This window comes from Aethalodelphis obliquidens, unplaced genomic scaffold, assembly GCF_003676395.1.
Source record: "Aethalodelphis obliquidens isolate GAN/ISIS:26980383/991018 unplaced genomic scaffold, ASM367639v1 scaffold126, whole genome shotgun sequence".
NCBI classification, from domain to species: domain Eukaryota; kingdom Metazoa; phylum Chordata; class Mammalia; order Artiodactyla; family Delphinidae; genus Aethalodelphis; species Aethalodelphis obliquidens.
Genome location: NW_020838070.1, coordinates 588,191 through 600,123, shown reverse-complemented (window position 1 = coordinate 600,123; position 11,933 = coordinate 588,191). Strand labels below are relative to the sequence as shown.

The window sequence follows — 11,933 nt, the reverse complement described above, 5'->3', positions numbered from 1 at the left end:
CACGGCCACAAAATGGAACTTTATTCAGTCACAGACACGGCCCTCCATCCAAGAGCCTCAGAGGCAAGGGCCTGGGGCCCAGTGCTCCATACCCAGAGCTCGTCCTTGGAGCTGGGCAGAGTAGGACACTGGCTGAGGGCCAGAGCTGCCTCTTGCTTACAGCCTTAGGCCTAGGGTAGCAGCAGCTGTGGCCCGGCCTCTCCCAATGCTGGGGGCTTGGCTTTGTGCCCCAATCCCCTTCCTGACTGAGCTCTATAAGGGACTATTTTTTTTAAAAAGAATATAAGCAAAGTGCTTTGAAAAGAAAAAGAACACTGGAAACCATCCAGAATACAGAGAACACCCTATTCCCGCTACGGGGTGGAGGGAGAAGGTGGAGGTGGCCAGGTGCCTACAGGGAAGGCTGACACTTCACTCCTGCCCATGTGATTTCAGTCTCGAAAGATGGATATTCCACGAGGGAACCGAAAGATACTCCAGGCTCCCTATAGAAGTATGCTGGGGCCATGCTGAACTGCCCTGACAGGCAGCCCTGGGGGCTGAGGAGCAGACATGCAGGATAATGGAAAGAGCTAGGGCCACGGCTGGGAGGGAATCCTCAGAGCCCAGGCTCCCCACTGAGCTGGAACACCAGCTCACCTCTGAACTTCAGGACCTTAAAATTGAAGGAAGATGACATTCTCATTTCTACCTGAGTTGTGCTTGCACAGAGGGGATGTCTGTACCCTCGTGGACGTGAAGGGGAGGCCCCGTGCCTGCCTCCTGGGTCCTATGGAGGGGGACCCACCACATCCTTTCCACCCTTCCCTCCCAGGCCCTTGGGCCCAGCTCTGGCCAGGAAAGGGGGGAGGCCATAAAGGAGGAAGACCACGCCTTTCATTTTCTCCCTACGGTCCTTATCGTCCATACATCCCAAATACTAGGAAGCTGAAGAAGACAGTGACCCCCACCAGGGAGACAGTGGCAGGTGCTGTGAAGAACTGACGGTAATTGATACGGAAGTACCAGACCACACCCAACAGCACCACAAACACAGGCACCATGAGGCTGCCCACACTGACGCCGAGGCTGGGCGGCTCAGTGGCTGAAGAGGGGGCCAGGGAGGCCGAGGGGCCTGGAACAGCTGACCCAAGGGGTGAGTGGTGACAGTGAATCACACAGTTGTCGGTAATGTTCAGGGAACGCAATGTGCGGCCTGGGTCCTGCAGCAGGCGGCCCTGGTAGATCAGTTTCATCTGGCTTTCTTGTCCAGGGAAGTATTTACTGTAAGGATGAGACAGACAGAAGGACAGACAGAGGGCAAGGAATGAGAAGGCCGGAAGGCCTGGACCAACAAAGCAAGGCACTGGGGGGAAACTGCAGGGTGGCTTTCTAAGGAAGTACTCCCCCACCCGCCCTGTAAGGGCCGCACCTGACGCTTCCCTGCTGCTCCCACGTCTGTATCAGCCTCCTCCGAGAAGACCAAGGGCTGGGGGCATGGGGTACAAGCAGCCTCCCACTTCCCAGCCCACCTACCTCTTCAGAGCACCCACAGTATCCTCTGGCCTGGCCACAGCCAGCTCCTCGGTGTCATTGAGGAATTTGAGCCGCACATTGATGAGGCAGGCGCTATCCTCAGATCTCTGGGGCACCTCTGGACCGCTGCTCCCTGGGCCCGCTTGTCTTTTGGGCAGGCCTTGGATGTCAAGCAGATGCTCAAGGCTGGGCTCAATACCACCCCCAGCTCCGGGTTCCCCTGTGGAGTCTCCCCCACCTTCGCCAGCCTCTTCAGCCTTCTCATCATTACCCTCTGATGGATGTGGGAGTTCGGTTGGCTCTGGGGTGACTTGGCCCGCCACCAGATGGTCCACATGCCCCAGGTGGAGGACGGATGTGTCGCCAGCTGACACGATAGTGCCCAGGAGCTGGCTGCTACCGCTGTCGGCTACGTAGGTAGAGAGCCAAGCTAGGACCAAGGCTAGAATCAGCACCGCCACACCTGCCACCACAGTCACCTCATTACCCACACCCTCAATAAGGGTGACATCAGAGAGCTCCATGGCCTGGCTGCTGACTGGGTCCACACTGCGGGAACAAAGGGGGACAGCATCAGCAGGGCATGAGGGGTCGCAAGCAGGTTTCCTGTTTGTTTAGGCTCTAACTGACTCAGCCCCGAAAGAAAATGGAGTTCAGTGTCCTGTAGAGACACAGACCTTCCGAACTCTGGACCCCCGATCTACAGCTAAGGACTTACCCCTTGCCTCTAACCTGAAACGCTGGCTTTCAGGTTCCACGCCCTTCCTCTCTCACATTCCCACCCCCCGAGTAAGCACGGATCATCAGGAAAACCTTACAGCTTTGTTGCTGCTGCTGCTGCTGTTTCTGTTCGTTGCTTTTTTGGCAGGTGGGGAAAACATTTGCTTCTGTGAGCCCTGAGTTTCTCTAGGATTTTTATCTATTGGTAAAGCAACTATGCCCCCCCTGAGATGCCTCCAAGGTGGCTTCAGAGAAGCCAAAAAAGCCCGGAGTGTTTTATTTGGGGCCCCTTTGAAGGCACAGCGCAGCCACTCTTGCCAGATTGTGTCATTTGAACTCAGTCTCATTCACGGTCACGGATCTACGTCCAGATGTCAAGAGCCAAAGAAAATTAATTTATCAAAAGCAAAGTCAGACCAACCCAAAGGGACAGCCCAGGAGGGGCCATCAACAGACACTATGCAGCGGACATTGTGTCTGCCTCCTCCGAAATTCTTCGGGCAGCAAAGCAGAACAGACACCAGAAGCACCACCCTCCTGGGTCACTGTAGGCTCACAAATGCAAAACCACTACCTGCATGGAAGTGATTCGGACAAGATTCCAAAATGGCTCTCACAATGCATATCGCAATCTCCCCTCCTGTCCTGTGTTCTCCCTCGGCAGTTTCTTAGAAAGGTAGAAAGGATATCTGCTTGCTCCTTGGAGTACCTACTCTTTCCCTTGGAGAATCTGCTGCTTTCAAAGCTGTCCCTGGGCAAATCCAGTCTGATGATTATCATTACCAGACTATTCTCACAGCACCTATAAAACTTCATTATACTTATCTACCAGTCCATCTCTCTACTAGACTCCTGGAAGATAAGGTTCACATGTATTTCTCCATGTACCGTAGTGCCCAGCATAACCCCACAGTAGCTGCTCAAAGAACACTGCGGAACATATCAACATCTGAATACTTTTCACATCCTTATTTAGTACGTGGGCCCTGGGATCAGGAAAAACAACAAACAAAAAAACTCCCAAACTAACTATAACCCCCTTTGCCTCTTACTAGCTCTGTAACCTCAAACAATTTTCTCAGAGACTCAGCTTTCTCATCAGTAAAATGGGGTTAAAAATAGTACCTACCTCATAAGGTTGTTTTGAAGATGACGGGAAATCATCGAAGCAAAATACTTAGCACAGTGCCTGGCACATTGCAACTGTTCAGTAAACAAACAGTAGCAGTCATTTATCACTCCCACAACTAACCCCTAATGGTAAGAAGGTTAACGGCATTAACCCTGATTTAAAGAAAAGGAAACTGCGGCGAACAGAGGCAAAAACGACTAGCACAGGCACAGGGAACTTTCGAGGGGAGGGACTGGGCAGGACCCCAGGTCTCCCTCCTCAGAGGCCTCTTTGCTCGCTCCTCAACCTGTGAGCGACCCTGACGGCGCGGTGAGGAGGGGTCCCCGATCCTGCCTTTTCTGACGCGAAGGCTCCGCGTTTGGGCGGTCCTATTCCCGCGGCGCTGGAGAGGAGTCCGTGGGCCCACCCACCTCCGGCCGCCGTGGCCAAACCCGCTTCTCCCAGCCCGCGACGGGTAGAGTCAGGTGAGGGGTTCACAAACCATCCACACCCCTCACACTTCGGGGCGGGGCCGGGAGACTGGGGGCGGGGCTTGAGTACGCGGGGGAACATGGGAAATTAAAGGGGATCTGGACCGGTACTGTGCCTGGATAAGGAAGGAGATCCTCACCTGAAGCGGCCAGACTAAGTGTTTTGACTTTGCCAAGACGGCCCATGGACTCACCTTTCTGTAGGGGCCGGGGGAGGGGCTGGCTAGCCCTGATTCTGTCCAGGGTCCGGGCTCTTCCGGCTTCTCCCGGAAGCTCTTAGAACCAGAGACAGGAAGTTCCGCCTCCGCGCCTTGCACTGATGACGACAAGCTACGTAAAGCGGGCTGACGTAAACGTATTCTTTAAATAAAAGGGACAGGTTTCTCAGCGGAAGGAGGGGCGGAGTTATTGTTGGCGGGATCCTGGCCCTCCCGGGGCAAGGCCACGCCTGGTGGGCGGGGCCTAAGGAGCCCATGGATGAGGGGCGGGGCCAGGAGGGAGTTACGGGAGGTGCTTGGGCAAGGGGTGTGACTTCGCATCTGGATGTCCGAGCGGGCTGGCACCGCTGGGCAGACCAGAGCGGCGCTTAACTCTTCGCAGCCTTTTTCTTCCGGCCTTGCTCCCAGCCTCCCGGGCTGATTGGATTTACTACTGCTCTGCAACGCGCACTGAGCTCCGGGTTAGCGGAATCAGCCGGGACTGGTCTTTCTGATCTCAAAGAGCCCAACTCAGGGCTAGTCGAGATGACAGACAAGGAGACAATTTAGTCACCAGCCGGTGCTCCGAGAATGCGGCCCCAGGTAGTGTGGAACCTTGGTAAATAAGGCAAGAAAGCATTTCAAAAGAAGGCACAGATTCATTGCAGGCTTAGGACACAGGAAAAGCAGGAGCCCCAAGAAAGACAGGGAAAAAAGGTTCAGCTTACAAGAATTTACAAGAATTTATCCGGATTTTTGAAATTAAAATTTGTTCTAAAGACGTTTTGGGGTTTTTGCTGTTGTTTTCCGGTGAACTATTGATTGAAGTGTAAATAATGCTGACGGGAAAACTCAAAAGCGAAGAGCTCGTTAGTTTTCACCAACTGAACACATCGGTGGAAACAGGACTCAGATCAAGAAATAGAAAATGAGGGCTTCCCTGGTGGTACAATGGTTAAGAATCCTCCTGCCGATGCAGTCGACACGGATTCGAGCCCTGGTCCAGGAAGATGCCTCTTGCCGCGGAGCAACTAAGCCCGTGCGCCACAACTACTGAGCCTGTGCTCTAGAGCCCACGAGCGACAACTACTGAGCCCACGTGCCACAACTACTGAGCCCGCGTGCCACAACTACAGAAGCTCGTGCGCCTAGAGCCCGTGCTCCCCAACAAGAGAAATCACTGCAATGAGAAGCCCGCGCACCGCAACGAAGAGTAGCCCCCGCTCGCCACAACTAGAGAAAGCCCGTGCGCAGCAACAAAGACCCAATGCAGCCAAAAATAAAGAAAGAAAGAAATAGAAAATGACCCCAGAACTGCCCTTCAGGCCTCTTCGCCACTAACTTGCAAAGAGTAGTCACTACTATGATTTCTGTCACCATAGTTTTCTGTTTTTGTATTTTGTATAAGTGGAATCAAACAGTATGTACTCTTTGGTGTCCGGCTTCTTTTTTTCTTTTTCAGTCTTTTCTTATTGTGGTAAAATATACATGAAATTTACCATTTTAACCTTTTTTTTTTTTTTGCAGTACGCGAGCCTCTCACCGTTGTGGCCTCTCCCGCCGCAGAGCACAGGCTCCGGACGCGCAGGCCCAGCGGCCATGGCTCACGGGCCCAGCCGCTCCGCGGCACGCGGGATCCTCCCGGACCGGGGCACGAACCCGTATCCCCTGCATCAGCTGGCGGACTCTCAACCACTGCGCCACCAGGGAAGTCCATTTTAACCATTTGTAAGTGGCTAATTCAGTGACATTAATTCACAATGTTGTGCACCCATCATCACTATCCATTTCCTTTATTTATCCATTTCCTTTCCCTCCTCCCGCCTTTATTTCTACTTTCTGTCTCTATGAATTTGCCTATTCTAGCTATCTCATGTAAGTGGGATCATACAATATTTGTCCTTTTTTGTCTGGTATATTTCACTTAGCATGTTCTCAAGGATCATCCACGTTATAGACCGTATCATTTCATTCCTTTTTAAGGCTGAGTAATATTCCATTGTATGTATATACCATGTTTTCTTTATCCATTTATCTATCAATGGACATTTGTGTTGTTTCCACCTTTGGGGTATTATAAATAACGTTGCTGTGAGCACTGATGTACAAGTATCTGTTTGAGTTCCTGCTTTCAATTCCTTTGTCTGACTTCTTTTGATCAACATTATGTTTGTGAGATAAAAGGTACTGTTTCAATTTTTGCATAAATGTACGTTTTGGATTTAAAGTTTAGTGTTTTTATTGTGATGAACACAGGAGAAGGCAGGGCATCATAGTACAGTTAAAGAAAATTTTGAAGAATGAGTACAGATTTACCAAGTGAAGTTCCAAATAGAGAGAACAGCAGGCTCGAGGGCTCTCAATAAATATTTGAGGGAATGAAAAAGCACTGAGTTGAACCACTGTTAATGCTTTTGAGAGTTTATTATATGCCAGGTACTGTGCTAAGCACTTCACATACATTATCTCATGGAGCCCCGTCAAGTACCTCATGTTGTATCCACTTTACAGATTTGGAAACTGAGGCTCAGAGAGACTAAATAATTGTCCAAGTTATGCAGTTAGTGGTATAGCTAAAGTTATCCAGTTCTCCCTCCCTCTCTCTCTCCTCCTCTCTATGTATGTATGTATTTTATATATATATATATATATATATATATATATATATATAAAATATAATCTTATTGTCAATATTTGGTCCCTTACTATTTTCACTTAGCTATTACCATAAAGCATTTCACATGTTGGTGAATATTTTTGTAGCATCAGAGCACAGTTTTAAATAGCTGCTCAATAGTATTACCTTCCACGTTGCAGTATACTTTTTTAAATTAATCATCTCACTTGGATAGACATTTAGATTGTTTTCAGTATTTTGTTTTTAAACCACATTTTAATAAACATCTTTATGACAGTTATTTGTACACATCCATGATTTTTTTTCCCCTAGGGTAAATTCCAGGAAGTGGAATTACTGGGTCAAAGGATGTTCACATTTTTAAGATTTTTGATACACGGTGCCACATTGTCCTCTAGAAGGTTGGACCTATTTTCATTCCCATCAGCAGTGTGAAGAGCACCCCTTACTGTTCTCTTCCCAAAAAACAGGGTAGAGGCTAGAGAGGAACAGGGAATATTGGCGGGGGTGGGGGGGGCCTGCGGCTTGGGAGATGTGAGACTCCTGAAGATGTTTATGAGCCAAGAGGAAAGAGCAGAGGAGAAGGGGAGAAGTGAAGATAAATGCAATCTGAGAAGGGAATAAATGACTGAGCAGAGTGGCCTCTGGAGCCAGGGAGGGCTGGGCTGATATCTGGGCTTGCCCTGCAGAGGATGTGGGAAATCTGGCTTGCCCCCTGCCCCAGGTACCCAATCCATCCATCTGGGGTTAGGAACATACACTCTGTGTTCCCAAGGCTCCATGGGTTGACTTCTATCATAACATTTACCACATTACACGTCATTTTTCATTCTTCTGTCTTACCAAATTCTTTGAAGGCAGGAACTGTGTTTTGTTTGTTTTTATTCCAGTATTCCCAAAGTCTATCCAATGCCTGCATGCAACGAGTACTTGATAAAAATTTATTAAATGAATGATAGATGCATTCAGAGAAGTTGGGGGAAGAGATAGGGAATTTGAGAGAGTTGTCTTCTGGCCAGAAGTGAAGTCTTTTTTTTTTTTTTTTTAAGTTGAGATATAGCTGATTTACAATATTATATGTTTCAGGTGTACAACATAGTGACTCACAATTTTTATTTTATTATTTTTTTTATTTTTGGCTGCTTTAGGTCTTCATTGCTGCACGCAGGCTTTGTCTAGTTGCAGTGAGCGGGGGCTACACTTTGTTGCAGTGCACAGGCTTCTCAGTGCAGTGGCTTCTCTTGTTGTGGAGCACGAACTCTAGGCGTGCAGGCTTCAGTAGTTGCAGCACGCAGGCTCAGTAGTTGTGGCATGCAGGCTCAGTAGTTGTGGCTCACAGGTGCTCTAGAGCACAGGCTAAGTAGCTGTGGCTCGCAGGCTCTAGAGCGCAGGCTCAGTAGTTGTGGCGCACGGGCTTAGTTGCTCCGCAGCATGTGGGATCTTCCCAGACCAGGGCTCGAACCCATGTCCCCTGCATTGGCAGGCGGATTCTTAACAACTGCGCCAGCAGGGAAGCCCCATTTCACAGTTTTTAAAGGTTATATTCCATTTATAGTTACTATAAAATATTGGCTATATCCCTGTGCTGTACAATATATACTTGTAGCTTTTTTATTTTATACCCAGAAGTTTGTACGTCTTAATCCCCTGCCCCTATCTCCCCCCTCCCCCTCCCCTCTTCCCACTGGTAACCACTAGTTTGTTCTCTATATCTGTGAGTCTGTTTCTTTTTTGCTATATTCACTAGTTTGTTTTATTTTTTAGATTCCACATATAAATGATATCGTACAGTATTTGTCTTTTTCTGTCTGACTTATTTCACTAAGCATAATACCCTCCAAGTCCATCCATGTTACTGCAAATGACAAAATTTCATCCTTTTTTACAGCTGAATAGTATTCAATTGTACACATGTACAATTGAATATATATCTGTACAATTGAATATTCAATTGTGTATATATACGATTGAATGTATATATACACAATCGAATACTCTCTCTCTCTCTCTCTATATATATATATATATATATCACATTTTCTTTATCCATTCATCTATTGATGGACACAGGTTGCTTCCATATCTCGGCTATTGTAAATAATGTTGCTGTGAACACTGGGGTGCATGTATCCTCTTGAATTACTGTTTTCATTTTCTTTGGATATATACCCAGGAGTGTAATTGCTGGATCATATGGCAGTTCTATATTTAATTTTGAGGACCCTCCATACTGTTTCCCACAGCGGCAGCACCAATTTACATTCCCACCAACAGTGCACAAGGGTTCCCTTTTCTCCACACCCTCAGCAACATTTATTATTTTGATCTTTTTGATGATGGCCATTCTGACAGGTGTGATGTGATACCTCACTGTAGTTTTGATTCACATTTCTCTGATTATTAATGATGTTGAGCATCTTTTCCTGTGCCTGTTGGCCATTTGTATGTCTTCTTTGGAAAAATGTCTATTCAGGTCTCCTGCCCATTTTTTTTTTTCCTGCCCATTTTTTAATCAGGCTGTTTCTTTTTCTTTTTTTGTTTTTGATGTTGAGTTGTATGAGCTGTTTATATATTTTGGGTATTAACGCCTTATCGGTCGTAATCATTTGCAAATATTTTCTCCCATTCAGTAGCTTGTCTTTTCGTTTTGTCAATGGTTTCCTTTTCTGTGCAAAAGCTTTTAAGTTTAGTTAGCTCACCAGAGGTGAAGTCTTAAGATAGCCATGGCGGTGAGGAAAATGGATAGAAGGGAAGAAGGAAGAACTGGCTGGGGATGCGGATATGCTTGGAATATCCTTGGAATGCTCAGCAGCTGGGATGAAGGGGTGGAAAAAGTGGAGGTTGAGTCTGACAAGGATGCGTTTTGTGAGTGTGTACAGCAAAGGACAGGATGCAGTTGAGTTAAGGGTGTTTTGAAAGAGGGGCTTTCAGGGTTAGGTTTTTGAGGGTGGAGGAATTACGAGAGGAAAAGAGAGGAAAGAAAGAAGCCTGCAGTTGGGACTATATCACTGCCCAAAGCTGGTCTCTCACATATAATAATAATTTAAAATTAACAGAGGATTTTAAGGGATCTTAGCTCCCTATCTGTTTATTTTTCCTAAACTATTGAACTTGGGTATTTTTATACCTTTATGCGCAGTTATGATGGCTATAGAACGGTGAATGTATCTGTAAATCCTGGATGGTGCCTTAACTAAATGTTTATAGTATATCCGTCCTGTAAAAAATCAAAAAGTGCTCCTTCCCTAACCGCTAGATGCTATTTGTTTCGTGTTTGCCTATTTGCTAGGCAAAAAGGTGTCTGTTCCTTTAATTGGCATTCATTGGATTACTAGTGAGGTTTTGCACATCTGTCATGTTCCGTCAACCACCTTGTAAATTAATAGTTTAGGCCTTATGCCTTTTCTTCCCTTCAATTTTTTTTTTTTAATTTCACAAGGATCCATGGGGACACCCCTTTGTAAAAAATTCAAATGCAGGCCATAAAAAGCCCCACTGGCACAGTCCCTCTCCCCTCCCCAGAGGGAAATATTTGGGAACCTGCCTTCCAGGCCTTTTTCTATTCATCTCTAATCATGGGGCTTGGTTTTGTTTGCTGTACATGTTGTATTCCAACCTTGGTAACAGTCTTGGTAATCTTTCCAAGTAGTACATATGCTGGTCACTTGGAATCCCTCCCCAGTTTTCTCCTGCCGTGGGTACTACCCTTTGTAAGGACTGAATTGTATTCCATCGTGTGGTTTTGTTTACCATTTCCCACGTGTTGAGTTGTTGCTAGCAAGGCTGGGCTGAATATTCCTGTGTGTACCAGCCTTTTGTATAACTGGGGAGCAATTTAAGGGCACTGCTCTTGCCCACTGAAGAGGCAATTTCCTTTCTGACCCACAGGATAAGCAAGAACTTATGTCTCCATATCTTCACAGGCACTGCATATTATCAATCTTTAAAATGTCCCCTGGGAATTCCCTGGCAGTCCAGTGGTTAGGACTTGGTGCTTTCACTGCGGTGGCCCGGGTTCAATCCCTGGTCAGGGAACTAAGATCCTGCAAGCCACCAAAAAGTCCCTCAATCTAGTAGGAGAATTATATCTTACTGTTGTTTTAATTTGCATTTCCCTAATTACTGGTGAGGTTGAGCATGACCATTCACTGCTTTGACAGATATTTGAGTGTCCACTCTCTGCAAGGCATTGCACAAGTCAGCAATGGTGAATAAAACAGATGTCATTCCTGCCCTTACAAATCAAGGAAATGAAATCTTTTAGCGGCAGTTTTTCAACATTTTGCCTTTTACTTGTGTTTTTGATTCGGTGCTTTTATAACTAAATTTAAATTTTTTCTGTATCCAGACCGATGAGTCTTTTCTTTTATGCTTTTATCCTGGAAAATCTTCTCTTACCCCCAAATCAGATACATAATCACATGCATCTTTTGGGTTTTCTTTAAGCAGGTATTTGTCATTGTAAATATAACAGAAAAGGCCATGCTCGCTAGGGTCTGCCTGCTGTAAAAGGGGAGACAGCTCGACATCCTCCCCAGAGTGAGGCTCCTCGCGTGGCCCCAGGACTAGAGAGGATTTCCCTCTCTTCTCTCGGGCTTTTTGGATCTGTGAAATTAAAGCAAAAATTTCACCTAGAAAGGAGATGGTGCTGCTCTGCATGACGAGGTAAAAGACTGTCTTCATGTTGGTGAAAGGAAATACCCGCAGATACAACTTTCCACGGAGGAGGGGAGGCTGGGCAACAACTGCAGGAGGCCGACCCAGGACTCCTGATACATCTCTACCATGTGACTCCAAGTGGTAATTACAGTGGAGAGCCCAGGGTCCCTCACCTCAGCAAAGGGAAAGGAGAACAGCCACCTCCTCCAGGGGGTACTACAAGCTCAGGGTCTGGGAGAGTTCCTGTGTTGTTCTTATACTCTTTCTCCTATCACAAGAGTAACAACTGCTCAGTGCAGAAAACCTGGGAACCACAGAAGAGTACAAAGAGGAGGAATAAACATGGAGCGATAGGTATCTCAGCCACATTTCAACCTAACAGTCACACTTTTGTTCTGTGCACAAATCATTTATTTGCATTCATAAAAACTGGCTTTGGGCTTCCCTGGTGGCGCAGCGGTTGAGAGTCTGCCTGCTGAGGCAGGGGACACGAGTTCATGTCCCGGTCCGGGAAGATCCCACATGCCGCGGAGTGGCTGGGCCCGTGAGCCATGGCCGCTGAGCCTGCGCGTCCGGAGCCTGTGCTCCGCAACGGGAGAGGC

At 47.2% G+C, this 11,933-nt stretch overlaps 1 protein-coding gene across 4 annotated transcripts; it reads right to left on the bottom strand.

Annotated features, from left to right (window-relative positions):
• Positions 1 to 3: 3 nt before the first annotated feature.
• Positions 4 to 4,269, bottom strand: TMUB2 (transmembrane and ubiquitin like domain containing 2). Of its 4 annotated transcripts, none has more exons than XM_027098917.1 (4): positions 4,032 to 4,269; positions 3,365 to 3,438; positions 1,516 to 2,064; positions 4 to 1,263 (listed from the first exon to the last, which is right to left on the bottom strand). In XM_027098917.1, the coding sequence occupies exons 2-4, from the start codon at positions 3,397 to 3,399 to the stop codon at positions 897 to 899; spliced, it is 951 nt and encodes a 316-aa protein (XP_026954718.1). In that variant the 5' UTR covers positions 3,400 to 3,438; positions 4,032 to 4,269; the 3' UTR covers positions 4 to 896. The 4 variants fall into 4 exon arrangements, with proteins under 4 accessions (XP_026954718.1, XP_026954720.1, XP_026954719.1 ...); XM_027098919.1 differs by lacking the exon at positions 4,032 to 4,269 and adding an exon at positions 3,978 to 3,998; XM_027098918.1 differs by lacking the exon at positions 4,032 to 4,269 and adding an exon at positions 3,778 to 3,951.
• Positions 4,270 to 11,933: the final 7,664 nt, after the last annotated feature.